Here is an 18303-nt window from a genome sequence, read left to right as displayed (position 1 = left end):
ATTATTACTTTCTGGTAATCCCTGATTCAAGTACAAATAAATTCATTCTTCCTCACACAGTGTGATCTTCACAAGAAATGAAATTTAAAGAACCATATTGGTGAATGTGAATTTGTAAGAGAAGTCTTGGTACTTATACTTGATTTACTATCATTTTCTTTAAAATTGTACTGTTAAACTCTCTTCATTTGATATTTTTGTAACATAGAGCTCTTAACAAAAGTGTGACTCTGAGTTCAAATCTATCATTAACCAGGCTTCTCAATTTCTCCTTGCAGATAAAAAAATCCATCTAAATAATGATAGGGAAGAAGAAATCATATGTTTTAAGATGACAACTAAAAAAATAATGCCAACTAGATCAGGCTTCTGACCCCTACATGATACTGACATTATCTTAGAAATATATTGATGAAAGAACCCTATTATCAAGCAATTTAAGTAAGAGAAAAAAATGCACGTATTTTCACTCTAATTAGGTACCAGGTATAAACTTAACATTTGCCTCAATCAACTACAAAATACTAAAAATTGAATATTCATGTATATAATTATTTTGGCTTAAAATGAATAGAATGTAGTACAGTAAAATAGACATAGTATATTGGCATACATCAAAATAAAGGAGTGAAAATTAAAATTTTCACATATAAGTAGAAGTGAATATTCTCATATACTGTTGATGGGAATATAAATTGGTAACCTTTCTTTAGGGCATAAGTGACATGTTTCAAGAGCCTCAAAAATGTTTATACTATTTAGGTTCAGTATCTCTACTTTTAAGAACTTATCCTCAGGATAAAATATTTAAATGTTTGATAGGGGAATAGCTAAAAAAATTAATCATCTTCTTGAGAGTTATTGATTATAATAGATAAAGACCATGATTTTAAGTGGAAACTATATATAAAATGTCACTGTTTACATGTATACAAATACATGCATTCAAAAATTATGGGGAAATATAACAATATACTAATAGTTATTGTTGTTTTTAAATTTTTATTATTTTTCTTAGTTTCAATTTAAATTGGAAAGAAGAACATATATTGTTTTCATAATCCAAAAAAAAATCAAAATAAAATACTAAAGAGAACTGCCAGAGTTTAAAATGCAAATACCTATAATTTAATATAATTAGCTGATGGAAAGATTTCTATGAGCATAATATATTTATTTAAGAACTTGACCAATAAGAGCCCTTGATGTGCTAAATTTTGACTAGCTCCATCTGTGCTACAAAAGTAGGTGAATATAATAGCAGTGAGGCAAATGTAGATGTTAAAGCACGTCTAATTATCTAGGCCATTGGGGTGTTTTCACCTGTGTTATTTGGGCTTTGGCTTCACAAAAAGAGCATCTCTTAGCAACTTTCTGAACTGAGGAGGCACTAATATACTTTAGATTAAAGGAAAAGGCCATAGCTTTTATTTATACTTATATAAATATAGTCAGTCTATCAGTCAGCCAGGATTATTACTAAGAGAAATGAGTAAGTCTCAGAAAATTAATGGTCCAGGGGCAAGATCACCATTTAAGTGTGTTTGAAAAATGAAAATAGGTGTGTGTATGAAGTTCTAGAGGAACACTGAGAAATGGGTAACCAACTTCACCCTAGAGTTGGGGGAACCTTCCCAGAGAGAGTAATGTTAGGGATGGGCTTTGTTAAGGGAATAGGTTTCCAGATGGAAATGTGATGGATTATCTTATAAAAATCTGAGACAGCATAGTATGTTCAGGGATTGGTAGGAAATGTGACGTGGCTGGAGTTAAGGGTGAGAGACAGAAGCAGACTATAAGAGTGGAAAACTGGATTAGGGCCCAAAATGGCCTTCGCACACTGTAGTTACAGTGTTTCTACTTCAGCAATGATCAGCTGTGATTTTTCTGGCTAATAGAATGCTAATCACTATAACAAGGTAGGATTCTACATTCTGTTCCCTTTGAATTATGGGAATTATGGAAATTATAATTATTATGACTGTTCCACAAAACAGGCTATAAATATGATCACATCTCTTTAGTTACTTTACTGTTAATCATCCAAGCCTCTGCAGTCCTTATTGGCAAAAAGTAAGTTACTGCCTCTTGAGCACGCTCCCCCAGCCCTCCACTGCCTCTGGACAGTCCATGAATCCTGGAACTTGACTCAGGCAGGGTAGGTCAGTCCTCCTCTAGAAACCTGTAGCTGAGTCTGTTTGTGATTGCTGGTCCCTCTGGTTGCTGCAAGGCATTGTTTGTATCCCTAAGTCACAGCGGTGCCCATTTTTGGACAAGAAGTTTATAGCTCCCTTCATTTACACTCCTATCTTCAGCTGTTGTTCTCTAAATCATAGGAGAGCTATATCTGGAGGAGCTTCTGGGGATGGCCAAATGCTAGGCTGAGATTCATCCTTCCCCAAGAACCTCAGGCCACTCTCTGAGCCCAGGTCAACAGTCAGACTCTGCCCTTCATCAATGGTTTCCAGGCCTTCCCTATCCAGGACCTTAGTGATTATCACCCTGTCCCAACAGTTTACTTGTTCCCAGCCCCCAATCCAAGGACGCAGGGATGAGGATACTGGAACTTTCTTCCCAGAAGGCCCTGGGCTCCTTTTACCACGGAGTTGTCTCCAGCCCCAGTGTCCAGGTTGTTCCTTCAGAGGGCTCAAGAGGTAGCCGCTACAAGATGGAGTTTAAAAAGAAGTTTCTTCCCCTGTCCCAGTGCCCTCCAAAAGTGCCTGATTGATTTATGTCTACATAACAAAGAAAGCTCCAAGTAATTCTTCTAAAAACAAGAGATTTTCTTAAGTGATTTTCTGTTCCTGCCTATAAAGAGAAGTAGTTGCAATTTACTTCACTAAAAGAATTAATCTTTGTCTAATCATGCCCCCTATTTCTGTAACTTGCCTAAGGTAGAACTAGCTAGGTCTCAACCCTCAAACCCATGTATTTAATCACTATGCTTACAGCCTCTTCTCATTCAATTTGTATGCTAATATGACATCATTTATTCTATTACTCAGATACTACACTTACATTAGTGAAGGTTATTGCAGGAATAGAAATGTCAAAGTGTAGGCTCTCTCTTCTGAGCTGTTGATAAAAGAGAGCTGGACAATAAGTGTACTTGTGACCTAGTGCATTTATATGGAAATGAGTAATTTGCTGTAAGAAAAAGTTGTGTTTTCTCTGTACAGTTAGGTCACATAAGGGAGAGCAGTGCTCATATATAGTTCTGGAGAGACTTAAACTGAGCAGTACATGAGTATTTGGGTCAATACATATTGTTAACTAATAGTATTCTTTACAACTCATGATTTTGGAAAACTGTCTCAAAAGCTGGATTAATCTGAGTTTGTTTACTTTGCTCCACTCTTCGTACAAGTGTAAGACAGTCAACTGACCTTTTCAATTTATCAGGTTAATGATAGTCACCTCTCAGCCTTTTCATTTTTAAGTTTGATAGTAATGAAAACTCAAATCCAACCAGGTTGTTTTCACCTTTTGTCATAGGCACTATTTTCCCAATAGCATTATTACTTTCCTCAATAAAGTGAAATTGAAATGCATTTTTATGTCAATATTTCATAAACAAATCAAAACTCTTGACACATTATCAGTAGTTTATGTTCCTTGGAGAAAAACCATGATGCTGTAAAATGTTCATTGCACTATTTGGGGTTCTTAATAGAAATTCCAGGAGGTCAAAAGACCTATGAGCAGTTTGTATATCTACATAGGAAACTAATTGCCTGTCTTCTGACAAAACCTCAGTGAGACCTGCATTCTAGCCAGCTCAGGTCAGGGTCTTCTCTCTCACCTCTAATTCTAAGACTGTTTCAGGTGCTTGCCTCAAGCCAGTACTGTATGCCACAGAGCCAGGGCCAGAGTTGTGAGCCATGATCATTCCTGAGCTTTGCCATTCCCCCCAGTTCTACTGCAAAATGAAATCCCTACATTTGACCTCTGTCACTGTTGTGTTGCTATTGTTATTTTCACTTTATTATGGTTGTTCTTTTATTGGGTTGGCCAAAAAGTTTGTTTTGTTTTTCCCATAAGATGGCTCTAGTAATGTTTAGTTGTCTCTAACCTCATTTGAAATGATTTTGTTAGTTGTATTGTGACAAGCTGTCACATCAATGTGCATTTAAAAAAACATCAAAATTAGTGAAATTTTGTGTAGCCATTTTAATATTGAAGATAGAAGAAAAGAAGCACCATTTTTAGCATACTATGCTTTATTATTTTTAGAAAAGTAATAATGCAACTTAAACAGAAAAAAAAGATTTATACAGTGTATGGAGAAGGTGCTGTTATTGATCAAACATGTCAAAAGTGGTTTGTGAACTTTTGCGCTAGAGACTTTTCGCTGGATGACGCTCCACAGTCAGGTAGACCAGTTGAAGTTGATAGTGATCAAATTGAGACATTAATTGAGAAAAATCAACATTATACCACATGGGAGGGAGTTGAAATACTCAAAATATCCAAATCGATAAAGTTATTGGTGAAAATGAAAAATGTGTCTTTTACAGAAAAAAACATGTGGACTTTTTGGCCAACTCAATATATATTTAAAATTCTTAGCTTTTAAATCTAGTTTGAATTTGAGAAACACAATACAGTAAATTTTATCATTTAAAAATGATGAATATAGATAGCCTTGTATCAATTTTTTTCAGATTTATTAAGCTTTTTTTACTTTATCCAGAAACTAAGAATTCTGATCAGCCTCACTTCTAAAGTGAGGAAGTTGGTTCTGTTTGTTTAAACTGGAATGTGCCCTATGTTGGGATGAGGGACCATTCCATACTGAAAGAGGTGATATGTTTGTCTACAAGTTAGATGAAATTTGTATTTTTTCCTTGGCTGGGAATGCATTCTGTATAAACGAAGATGTTTTACAGCTCCTAAGGAAGAGGAATGAGGAATAAATATGCTTCTTATGAGAATAAGATTTTCCTGGTCATTACTGGCACAGACTGAAAATGTATGGACTGATGTAGAGAGAAGCTAACAATTCTTGAAAACCTACTATGTACCAGAGACCGTTGTTGTTATATAGTTGCCTTGTCTTATTTTATTGTCTTAACAATCTCATAAGGCAATTACCATTTTCCCTGTTGTATAGATGAAGAAACTGAGGCTTGGGGAGATTATGTAACTAATCTAAAGTCACAGATCCCAGTAGTGAGAGAGCAGGGAATCACATAATACTTATTCAGATTCCAAGGCCAATCCCTTTCCGTGACCCTTGCTGCCCCAGTGTGGACTAAGGTGGCCTGGAGACCTGAACCCCCATATGAAGGGCAGGGTCTAGTCATTGAATGAAGTTCCATATATTTCTTTGGGGTTTAGGGACAATGAGAATGTCAAAGTAGAGAGAGACTTTGGGGCCCAGTCAGCTTTTTGCTTAGCCATTGTTTCCTGACCTCTTGTCAGGCCTTTACCGCGAATGGGGAATAGGTGCTGGTATTCCATGCTGATGGGTACTGAGCTTCTCAAGAGCTTGAAGGTGGCTCCTTTTGTCTTTAGGACCAACCAATGCACTAAAAGCTATGCTGCTGTTGTTTGGAAGCTTTAGCGTTCATTGCTTTAAATGGATTACTTCTTTATTATTTTTAATACAACATCATTGGTCATCTGGCTGATTTGAAATGTGAAGGAGACTAATCCTGTATGCTAATGACTTTCATGTGGAACACCAAATCTATAGGGATATTCAAGGCGTTTTCTTTTTAAAAAATGAATTTTTAAAAATCTGTGCTAACTGCCTCTTTATCCTTTTTAGAGAATTTCACCATTTTAATGTCTTGGTGATAGGTGCAGAGATATAGAAAAGAAAATATATTTTTCCCTTTTTTTATGGATTTTTTAAACATTCAAAATTTTTATTTGCTGTACTTTATTCTGTCTTATGTTTTTCTATGGTGCAAACCAAATACCATTTGATTTAAATTGTCATTAAATATATTTCTTTTAGACAAACCAAAGATTATGATATTCAGATATACTGATTAGATTTCTTCCTCCAACAGTTTAAGTTTTTGCTGTGAATGTGAGCAGGTGGTTGGACTCTGGAGCAGGCAGTGGGCACCTCAGGGTTCTTTTTCAGCAGGAGCCTTTGACAGAACTTCCTCTCTGAGTATTTAGATTCCCCTTCTCTCTACGGGTAAAGGTGTGTGCTCTGTGCTTGGATATTCATTATGTAGTTTTGTCGTTCATTTATCAAATGTCTGTTACATGCCAGACACAGGATTACCTTACATACATTCACATCTCATTTAATCCTCACAACCACCTTGTGAAATAGTTATGGCATAGGCCAAGAATATTCCCCTTATTTTTCAGAATAGGAAGCTGAAGTTCACATGGATCAGCTTCCCACGGTTGCACAGCAGGTGCCTAAAGATAGCAGGGCTCACAGGATCTGTTTGCCTTTTTCAACTTGAAGTTCACCTGGGAGTAAACTAGCTGCAGTTTTAGGAGATGAAGCTGGTAAAGTGGTGGAGGGCTTTGAATTTTATTCTAAGTGAGACGCCAAGTTGTGGATTTATTTATATTAATTGGGCACTTCATGTATGCCCAACAGTTTAGACCCCAGGGACATCACAGCGAATCAGAAGACAGAAACCCCTGCTTTCTAGAAGCTTATATTCTGGCTGTTGGAGTTTTTGAGCAGAGAAATGTCATGATACAAGGCCCTTGTGGGTGCACTGTGGAACATCACCTGAAGATGGGTGGAGACCATAGTAGGAAGACCAGTTAGAAGTGATTATAACAATCCAGGCAAAAGAGCATGGGCGCTTGCCCCAGAGTAATAGCAGAAGAGAGAAATTGGATTCTAGATAGACTTAGAAGAAAGCACCAATGGGATTTGTGGAAAATTGGGTAAGGAAATGGCTTGCCTAGCCTTTAATTGGAACTCAGGTCAGTCTGCATCCTAAACCTTTGTTTTTTTAATTACATTAAAATGCTCAAGTGTAAAGTGCTTTCACAACAATCTTCAATTTAGTGGAAAACATAGCTGCTTTTCAGCTCCTTAGCACAAGGATTAAAAAAGGAGAATATTGTTGGTGCTGGAAGAGGCAGGACAGCACTTCATTTCCCAGGGGCATTTTTCATCCAGGCTGCGATCGCCCAGCCTGCTCCGTTGAAGGCCATGTGCTTGGGATTTGCAGTGTGTCCCTCTCAGAGCCACTCAAAGCCCCTCCCTATGGCTCCCCTGTGGTGACACAGTTAAGCCCCACTTCATGTTTTTCTGCCTGTGTTGTTTCTCTGAAACGACATGATGAGGTCTGAATCAGACCAGGTTTTAATTTTTGGTCATAAAGTGGGACTTTTAAGTATATTTTAGTCCCAGTTTTTTAAAGTTTTGGAAACAGAGCTTCCTTGTAGTTAACTTTTACTGAGCAGACATTGTCACTCAAAAATCGTTCTACATATATCAGATTCATCAATAACTTAAATAATTCCAAGATACACATTTATGTTTCAAGTCAGCGAAATTGCCACCAAGCTGTTTATGAGGCAATCAGGTGAATAAAACATCATTCTCATTCGATTAATTTTCATTGGCCTTAATTGAATGACCTTATAATTTCCAAGTTGGAGAGCAAAATGATCATGGGAAATCATAAATGTTGCCTCTGCTTCACAACGATTACATTGCTGAGAATAACATGGGCAGCCAGCTATACTTGTGGATTTAGAATAAAAAGCAATCTCCTACATACCTCATCTTGAAATGGAGTCAAATGATTTGGTTTCAGTTAATCGTTGGAAGGCCCCATGAACTGCCTAGAGTCCTCCTAACTGTAGCTTCTGTATGTGATCTAACATCCCACTGAACATTGGGTCTGTTGAGGCAGGATGTCCAGATAAATATATGATTAGAGGCTGGTACTTTCTGGCCTGCAGAGAGCGCTTGCACAACCCCTTGCTACGTTAACCTGCTGGAGATCAGCAAGAGGGTGCTCCTTTCCCGGGTCGGTCACACCAGCAAGAGATGACTACATGTGCCTCTGGTTCCTTTCTGCCTCCAGAATGCGGATGAGAGGCGTTGCCATTTAAAAAAAAAATTGAAATCAACTGAGGAATCACTTATTTTATTATTTTCCTCAGGGCTGCGTCCAAAGAGGACTCTACGCTTGGTGCTCTGGACTGCAGAGGAGCAGGGTGGAATCGGTGCTTTCCAGTATTATCAGTCACACAAGGTAAGAGCAGCCGCAATTCCTGGGCATGTTCAGATTGAATAACAGTGTAAATAAAAATGCCCTCTATTGTCCTGAAGACCCTCAACAATGCTTGGTGGTGTTAGAAACAAGGACATGGTGACTCTCAAACCAGTGAAAAGTCATTAGTAACAAAGGGCAAATGTAATTAGAGGGTCTCTGAGAAGGGAGCTGACAGCACTGGCGTATCTACAAACCACAGAAGGGGCATTTAGATAACCGTGTTAGATTGTAACTCCGGAGTAACCAGTAATGGAGAAACGGGGAAGAAGGAGAGGGGAGGGGGAGCTAATTGCGTTAGGGCGGGGAAGATAATCCTCTCACTTTAGGGCAAGGAAGATAATCACTTTAGGGTGGCAATTTCAGGGTGGAAAAGATAATCACTTTAGGGTGGCAATTTCAGGGTGGAAAAGATGATCACTTTAGGGTGGCAATTTCAGGGTGGGGAAGCTAAGACTATAAAACCAACTTCCTTTGTCTACTTGGTGCGCACATTCTCCTGGCTATGAGGGTGCGCCCGGCTCTGCAGACTCGTGAATAAAGGCCTCGTTTTACTGCTCAAGTCCTGTGTCCCAGTTTTTATTGTGAGCGTTTCTCACAATTTGGGGGCTCGTCCGGGATCCTCCGCCTGTGTGTGGGAAGGGCTCTGGGCCAAGGTGGGGAGACGCGTCCTACCCGCTTTTGGGTGGCCCGCTTGACCCAGGGCCCACCCGCCTCAGTGTCCGGAAACGACCCGAGACTTCTTGTTGGGACAGCAGTGGATCGACGCAGGGGGAAACAAAAGCAAACACCGCGGCAACCAGGCAACCTCGTGCACGGGCCAAGGTAGGAAAATTGGACTTAAGTACTGCCTTGGTGGTTGGGCATCCTCGGGAAGCTGATTGTGCGTGTGGCTGATACGAGTTGTGCGTGTGGCTGGTATGAGTTGTGCGTGTGGCTGGTACGAGTGTGGAGTGCCTCTCCGCTGGGTCCGCTGTCCCGTGAGGGAGACGGCCGGAGTGCACCTCCGCTGGGTCCGTTGTCCCATGAGGGAAACGGCCGGAGTGCAACTCCGCTGGGTCCGTCCTCCCGTGAGGGAAACGGCCGGAGTGCTCTTCCGCTGGGTCCGTTCTCCCGTTAGGGAACGGCCGGAATGCACCTCCGCTGGGTCCGTTGTCCCGTGAAGGAAACGGCCGGAGTGCACCTCCGCTGGGTCCGTTCTCCCGTGAGGGAACGGCCGGAGTGCTCCTCCGCTGGGTCCGTTGTCCTGTGAGGAAATGGCCGGAGTGCACCTCCGCTGGGTCCGTTCTCCCGTGAGGGAACGGCCGGAGTGCACCTCCGCTGGGTCCATTGTCCTGTGAGGGAAGCGGCCGGAGATGAACGAAGCATCTTGGTCTGTGTGCAAGTAAGCGAGTGTGGAGTGCCCCTCTGCTGGGTCCGTTAGGTTGAGAACACAGCCGGATTCAGCCACGGGAATCAGCTGAGGATGGGAAATGGAAATTTTAGGCCTAGGGGTGGGGACCAAAAGTAAGGAAGAACAGACAATGGTAAATTATTGTTGTTTCCTTTGGCCAAAGGAACCCATTTAGGGGAAATCTGTCTCCTAGCCCCTATTTGGGTCTGATGAATGTTGGGTTTGTCAAGCCCTGGTCTTATATGTGTGTTCAGTTTTTTTTTGGATTGTTTGTTTGTTTGTTTTTGGAGAAAGAAGAGAGGGGCATCACTGTGTGGTTGCCTCTCGCTCGTGCCCCCAGTTGGGGACCTGGCGTGTGGCCTGGTCGTGTGCCCTGACTGGGAGTTGAACCGGCGACACTTGGTTCGCGGGCTGGTGCTTGGTCCACTGGGTCACAACAGCCAGGGCCAGGCATCAGCCTTTAAGGAAAAGAGGGAATATACTCTCTGCTGATCACCACCTACCAGCAGATCCGCAGGTCTCTTCCCTGTAAAAAAGAAAAAGATAAGGCCTGGAACCCTCTGTCCTGTTTCCCATTGCCTTATAGCCCTGGCCAGCCGGCAGCCAACTGGGCAGAGGCATCGTGGACGGATAGTACAGACGGAAGAGGCCAGGAACACCTAGCAGATACCCCACCAGCATCCGCCCCCATGACACCTACGGCGCTGGTGGCAACTTATCTAAATTAAGAAAGGAATTGAAACAATGTAAGCAAGACCTAAAGAACTTCCCCATTCCCTCAGAGCAGCCGGTTCCCCCTTAGGGAGGTCTCCATGGGTCCAGGACATATTAGATATGTCAAATGCTCCTTCAACAAGCACTGAAGTTAGAAACTTCAAACGCAATATGAAGCGCTTGGTAAAGGACCCCCTTGGACTGGCAGAATAATTAGATCAGTTCCCCGGACCCAGCATATACATGTGGACAGAATTAATGTCTATACTAGATATCTTCAGTGGGGAAGAGAAGGGAGTGATCAGACGGGCTGCTATGAGGATATGGGAAAGGGAACATCCTCCCCGTCAGGGAATTGTCCCGGCCTAACAAAAATTTCCCAGTATAGACCCTGAATGGAATAACAGGCCGGAGAATAGGGCTCAAATAAAAGACCTTAGGAGCCTCGTCATCAGGGGAATCAAGGAGTCCATTCCCCATGCACAGAATGTCTCCAAGGCATTCGAAATACAGCTCCATCAGATCCCTGCAGAAGCTCAGGGACAAAATGAGGAAGTATTCTGGTCTAAATCCAGAGAATGCTGTAGGACAGGGACTCTTAAAAGTCACCATTGTAACAGAAACTGGCCAAATATTTGTAAGAAATTGCAAAAAGTAAATGAATGGGCCAAATAAAGCAATTAAAAAACTCCTCAGGAAGGCTCAGAAAGTGTATGTTAGAAGAGAGGAGGAGAAGCAGGAACTTCAAAAAGCTGCAGGATATCTCTGCAAATCTAGGAACTTTTAGCTGCCAGATACTGAGTTTGAGTACAGTCCTTCACAGTGTGGAAAAGAACAAGGATTGGAAGCATGTTATGGTTAAATCTAAAGCAGTAAAGGGTATTTAGAAAGTTTGTGAATGTTGCAGAAGGTCTGAGGAAAGTTGTAATTATAAAAAAGAAAGAAAGTTATGAAAGCTTTAAACCTGGGAAAAGAAAACCTCAGAAAGAATTGAGGTTTCCCAGGGAAATTTTAAAACTTCACATGAAAGAAAGGGAACCAGGAAAGGTGTAAGGCATGTAAATAAAAAGGTTGGTTAGAAATTTATAAAGGTTTTAAGAAGAAATTGTATGGTTTTAGTAATAGAAGGTATAATGCATGGAAATGCAGTTTTGAAGGACAAGAATTTTCCTTCACGCCTTTATATTTTTCTCCCTACCGGAACCCTCCAGTATCTGGCATTGTAAAGAAGTAAGAAGTGACATAAGGTTCCTTTGCATAAAACTAATAAGACCAGTTGCTAATGGTGGTTTTTGTCAGCCGAGGCTTTGACTGGAATGTCATGCCTGAAGGAGGCATGCCTAAGCTAATGCAAGCCCATGAGGGAAAGGCCTAGCACCTTGGGTGGTTGTGTGGTCCATGGCAATCTTTCTAGGGAAGAAACAAAGGTTGCTTCCCTGATAAATGGCTAGGAGGAAACTTTAGGCACAATGGAAAGCTTGAAGAACTTGTAAAAAGCATGGGTTTTACAGGCAAGGCCAGATGGCAGGTATGTGGCTCAGCTTCTGTGCCCAGAGGGCAGACTAAAGGTAATCCTGAAGGTTCCTTGTGTAAGTTCCAGCAAAGCAGACTTAAAATATTTATGCTATCAATGGCTGCTCTTGTTGTATTTATGCAAATGAACAGGCTAAATTAAAACTGGACTTAATGCAGTCCCTTTAATAACAAGGAGGGTAACCTTAGGGGAAAAAAAAACATGATTTGAGGAAAATCACAATGCTCAGTGGTAGACTATAAACTAGTGCAGCTAACTGTGTCTATAAAGTTCATTTTAATTCAAAGTTTGTTTTCATTCGAAAGTTAAAACAGGTCTGTGATATCAACAATGCTTAATCTACAGGCAAGAAGAATATCAAATGCCTTGCAACTGGATGTCTTCCCAATAAGACAGTCTTGCAAATTTAGAAATTGGTTTGTGAATTGTGTTGTGTGAATTAACATGTGTGTGTTCTTTCTGTTTTCATAGGGTATAAGCCTATAATCTCATTACCTGAGTGATTGTCTGTACATAGAAGCCTCACTTAAGAAGCCCATCTGCATTGCTGCCTCCTGAGACTCAACAGTTTGGCTGAACTAAGTGGTTGGGTTGGCGAAGTATGGGTTGGTCAGTGGGCTTCACTTTAAACTGGTCTCTCTTTTGCTTAAAATAACTTTCACCAAGGAGCTCCTTCCCGAAACTGCCAGCCTCTCCAGTGCAACCCTCTTCTTCTGACACTGAACCAGCCACAGACCTTAAGTCAGGAACCCCATGTGGCTGCCAGAGTTTATGGCCTAAAAGCTAATGTATCTGACATAAATCAAGTAGGGTGGCTAGGTCTTCACTTAGTGACAACTACTTCTTCCCTAGAAAATCTAACTTCTCTCAGCTATACCTCAGAAAAGACTCCAGAATAATCCAGCCAAGGTAAAAGTTTTTAAGGTATTAAATCTCAGACAAACCTTAGAGATAGAGACTGGGTACGGAGACGCAAATGCTTGGGTAGAATGGGTCAAATTTGCTGTTAATTCCCTGAATAAAAGCAACTGTTATGCTTGTACCACAGGGAGACCCCAGGCACAGGTTGTACCATTTCCACTAGGCTGGGACTCTGACCCCTCGGGAATGGCCTGTATGCTCGCTCTCTACCAGGATGAGAATGCATGGGGAAATGAGACTTGCAGAAGCTTGTCTCTCCTCTTTCCCTCTATAAGGAGTAATGGGACTCAATCCCTCCCTTCATACTCAGTGGGGCCCATGAATTACTCTTCTTGCCTCTCTAGGTGGGAAGCGAATTCAGGTACCCCTGCAGAAGAACTCCGAACATGCACTCATACCAGAAATGCGAGCCACCTTCACAGTGGGGCCGGCGACTATATTCCCCTCCAAGTCCCCAGAGCAGATGTCTGGTGGTATTGTGGGCAAAGGAGTCTCTGGAAAATCCTACCTGACAGGTGGAGTGGAACCTGTGCCCTGGTTCAATTGGCTATCCCATTTACCCTAGCATTTCCAAAACTGGTCCAGACTAGACTGCCCCTGTTAGGGAAAAGAGGTCAGTGGTGCCTGGTGGATCCTTTGATCCTCATATCTATATTGATGCAATTGGGGTCCCCAGAGGAGTTCCAGATGAGTTTAAAGCTAGAAATCAAATAGCAGCAGGGTTTGAATCAGTGCTCTTCTGTTGATTAGATAAACTATATTTATTATAACCAACAGAGGTTTATCAATTATACTAGGAATACTACAGAAGGAATCGCTCAACAATTAGATGCCACCAGTTGAGTGGCTTGGGAGAACAGGATGGCACTGGATATGATGCTGGCAGAAAAGGGAGGTGTATGTGTAATGCTTGGGGGGCAGTGTTGCACCTTTATCCCTAATAATACAGCCCCTGATGGATCTATCACTAAGGCCCTGCAGGGACTAACTATCTTAGCAAATAAGCTGGCAGAAAACTCAGGTATTGATAATCCCATAACAGGATGGTTAGAAAACTGGTTTGGCAACTGGAAAGGAATGATCTCATCAACTCTGGTATCCCTCATAGTGGTAGCAGGTGTCCTCACAGCTTTAGGCTGTTGTATTATTCCATGCATCAGAGGTTTGGTTCAAAGGCTAATTGAGACTGCACTAACTAAACAAATGCCAGCAACTTTTCATAATCTCCTCCTCCAAGAGACCAAAGGGAATCCTAACTATAAGGAAGAAAGTTGAGAAATCCTCCTTAAATTTGAAGGGATAAATAGAATGGTTTGAGTAGTCAATTTTCCAAAAGAGACAGGGGGGAATTGTTAGAAACAAGGACATGGTGACTCTCAAACCAGTGAAAAGTCATTAGTAACAAAGGGCAAATGTAATTAGAGGGTCTCTGAGAAGGGAGCTGACAGCACTGGCGTATCTACAAACCACAGAAGGGGCATTTAGATAACCGTGTTAGATTGTAACTCCGGAGTAACCAGTAATGGAGAAACGGGGAAGAAGGAGAGGGGAGGGGGAGCTAATTGCGTTAGGGCGGGGAAGATAATCCTCTCACTTTAGGGCAAGGAAGATAATCACTTTAGGGTGGCAATTTCAGGGTGGAAAAGATAATCACTTTAGGGTGGCAATTTCAGGGTGGAAAAGATGATCACTTTAGGGTGGCAATTTCAGGGTGGGGAAGCTAAGACTATAAAACCAGCTTCCTTTGTCTACTTGGTGCGCACATTCTCCTGGCTATGAGGGTGCGCCCGGCTCTGCAGACTCGTGAATAAAGGCCTCGTTTTACTGCTCAAGTCCTGTGTCCCAGTTTTTATTGTGAGCGTTTCTCACAGTGGTAAGCTGACCCCAGAAAGCATCTCTTGTTAAAGCCTTCTTCATCCACTCCATAAAGAAAAGTGCACTGGTGAGCTGATGGTGCTGTGGTGTGGAGCTGAGGCCTTCCACGTTAGTCTGTGGCCTTAGAAAAATCCCAGCTTCCTTGCTGCCATTTTCTTAAAGGCTCTCCAGTTCTGCTACACTCATGCATGCTGACAAATAGTAACAGATAAGCATTCCCTCTTTGTGTTGAGCCTACTTTGATGCCCTAAATCTTCTGGGAGCATTGGTATTTGAGAGGCAAGCCCTAATCAAGGTCTTGAGTCAACCAGGGGCATGGATAACGGTGGTGGGAATGGTAGCAGCCTGAGGTCGCAGACACTGACTATCATAAGACAGAAGTGAAGCCTGAGGCTAGAAGGTGCTAATGGAAGATCAGGATTAGAAAGATAAAACCCCTTTTAAGATGGGAGACAGGAAGATTGATGTCAAGAACAAACTTTGAGGGAGAGGAAGTGTACAGGCTCAGAAATACTCTGGATCAAATCAAAGGTTAGGTCAAGGAGGAAGTCCCAAGTCAGTGGGCATGCAGCTGAGCAGTGGTGGTTGGGCAGAGGAAGAGAGCCTGGTCAGCTTCTGCTGCTGCATCTCCAGATTGGAAGGCACTGACCTGTCATCTTAAATTATTAAAATCGGACAAGAGGTTTAGTAGTTTTCTGAATTGTGTTTATATACTTTTAAATCATTTTACAGTCAGTTGTAGCTTAAGAATAATGAGTTCAGTGTTGTGAATTTGGTCTCTATAGTTTTTTATTGTACGAAGAAAAACCATCCTTTATGCCCAATTCTTTCACCACTTACAGTTCTTTTGACTTCACATGATCCTGGAGAATAGATAATTATCTGGGTTTATGGGTCAGTAACATCATCTTCTCTATGTGGTGGTGAACTAGAACATCAGGCAAATTTCAGTAACGTTCAGTTAATATATCTGACCAGCTACTATATTTCATGTACTATATTAGGCATTAGGTTTAGTGTCATTAAGACAATTAACCCTAACTCTTCTGAGACTGCAATCTAAAGGACATTGACAACTGAATTTCAGTTACTTCACTTTAACAGAACACTTCAGTTGTGTGAAGTGTTCTGATAAAGAATAAAGTATTGATGGCAGAGATAGGAAGCTCCCCTATCCTGGCCTTGGGGAGCCATCAGAATAGGCCACATGGGAAAGATGACATCTAAGTGGAGACCTGGAGACTGCATGGAGATAAACTAAGGAAAAGGAGTTAGCAGGGAGGCGCTGACTACTCGGTAGTGGGAACTGTTTGTGCAAAGGCTGGAGGGAAAGAGAACACAGCACACGGAGGAACTGGAAGGAATTCTGTATGGCTGAGGCATAAATGTAAGATGTATCATGGTAGGAGCATAGAGAGGTGAACAAGAGCCTCAACAACAAGAATGTATAAATTATGTTTAGAAGTTTGTATTGTACTTTCTTCTTAGGCAAGTAACATAACTGAAATATTTTTAAGGAGGAGCTTTTAGATTCTATATTATCGGATCTTGGACCTATTTTTTAAAAAGCAGAATACCTAAAGAACTGTTTGAAGCATGTTTATTCTACATAATCTACTCCAAGAAAAAAATTGTACTTAAACTGCAATAAATAAGGCTCGAAATTTCTTTAACCATTGAATTTTTTTAGATCTGATAAAAGATTTATTTCTCTGTAAGTTTTTGAATTTCACCATAGCCTACTAAAATACGTGGGGGAAATCAGGAATTCTTGGAGGTTGGCCAGTTTCAAAGGACTTATTCGGTATTCTTATGATTAACACATGGATATAAGGATTAAAAAGAGAGTAATCACTTCTGGGGTGGCTGAATTTAACTTTAAGTGAATGTAAAAACTAAGTCACATCCAGAAAGGACAAATCAGAGTGTCTTTAGATTGCTCTATAGCATTATTTAATAACAGAAAATGGTAAAAAAAAAAAAATTTCACTTCTGTCTAGTCACAACAGAGAAAAATCTTCTGTTTTAAATAAGAATCTGCTTTACCCTCTAAAATTTCAGTGATTTAACATAATAGAAATTTATTTCTTGTTCAATGTACAGGAGAGCTGTGCTCCACAGAGTCATTCAGGGGTCCAGGCTGATAGTTTCTTTAGCAGCATGCCTTTTAACATATTGCCTTGAGCATCAATATCCAGCTAGCAGTCATGGAGAGAATGGGAGGCTTTCATGGGGCAGTTCTTGAAGTGGGCATGGAGAGGCAAAGAGAGAGCTTATGTTTGCTTAACTGAAGTCCAAAAGAACCTTCATCCACCATTAACCATGGTTACCTCTGAGAGAAAACTAGGATTAGATTGACATGGTGAGTTATATAACTGTATAGTGTTAATTTTTATAAAATAAAAATATTGCTTGTATAATGAAAGGAAAAATTAAGTAAAAGAACAGGGGCATCAGTAAACATTTTTTTGACAGAAGTTTTTACTTCATTTTAAAGAGAATGTCCTATCTTATAAACCACAAATAGAAGGTAAAGAAATACATCTCTCCTCCTTCAACAAATGCTCACCAAAACAATTGAAGTTTACACAGAGAATGGTTACCACATCTGACCTTTTCAGGCCTAGCATTTTGCCTTCTCCCTTCAAATAAGAAACTAAATACACCACTGGCCATCAGGAGAATTGATTCTAGTCTGTGTTATATCACCTACCTAGATATTAGGAATCAACAGTGAGTTCCTTCAGCCTCTTAGAGACTCAGTTTTCTCTTCTCAACTTATTAAATTTTATCTCCCAATCAACCCTCACAGTGAAGGGAGGGTCCTAAGTAATCATTATGCTTTGCTCTGTTGAGAACATCAGTTGTAGTATTATTTACAATTAAAATGTACAATCAAGCATGCCACTCTAACTTCTGGTGCGACTATGAGAACACAAGGGCAATATAATCTTTAGCAGTACAGCCCGGGATGGATAACATACTGGTGTTGAAAACTTACTCTACAATAAACACTCCAGACTGAGAGAAGTTAAATTCATTATCTCTGTCACATTTGCTCCTCCTCTATTTATTATTTTTATTAATGACAGCATCATCCTTTCCACCGTCATGTGTCACAATGTCACTGACATTTTTTCTTCTTCCCCTTCTTTGTGTCCCACATCTAATCATCAGCAAGGCACTATTGATTCTACATTCTATCATTTACATGCATCTTTCATTTCCAGGCTTTCTGTTATACCCACCATACCAAGTTAATATTCCTGAAACCCAACTCAAATCCAACACAGCTTCTTCCCTAAACCTTCAATTGTTTCTCAGTGCTAGTAGAATCCAGTCCAAACTCCTTAGTTTCTTGGCCCTCATTGTTTTCCATGCCAGGTTTCCCACCATTCTCCTTCATGCCCTCTAATCTGACAAAAATGAGGGGCTTTTTACACATCCCACACTAGCCTTTCTTTGTACCGTTAATTGTAGAGTTCCTTTTCCCTGAATTCCCTTCCTTCCCATTCTACATGTTCTTCAAGGTTGAACTCAAATGCCCTCTTTCCCATAGAACTAACGCTCCACCCATGACTGAACATAATCTCCATATCATTGAAATTAATGCCTTATGTAGGCATTTCTAAGGATGTGAGATATTTTCT

At 40.9% G+C, this 18303-nt stretch overlaps 1 protein-coding gene across 2 annotated transcripts in view; it reads left to right on the top strand.

Annotated features, from left to right (window-relative positions):
• Positions 1-18303, top strand: part of CPQ (carboxypeptidase Q) — a 441869-nt gene that overhangs the window by 320272 nt on the left and 103294 nt on the right. For both annotated transcript variants that reach the window (XM_090282787.1, XM_090282789.1), the window contains exon 6: positions 8107-8198. In XM_090282787.1, coding sequence (XP_090138913.1) covers positions 8107-8198 — 92 coding nt within the window. The remainder of the gene's footprint in view (positions 1-8106; positions 8199-18303) is intronic.

Source organism: Furipterus horrens, unplaced genomic scaffold (assembly GCF_987537825.1).
Source record: "Furipterus horrens unplaced genomic scaffold, mFurHor1.1.pri manual_scaffold_7, whole genome shotgun sequence".
NCBI lineage: Eukaryota > Metazoa > Chordata > Mammalia > Chiroptera > Furipteridae > Furipterus > Furipterus horrens.
The sequence above is the reverse complement of the archived record's forward strand: the minus strand, read 5'-3'. Positions and strand labels throughout refer to the sequence as shown.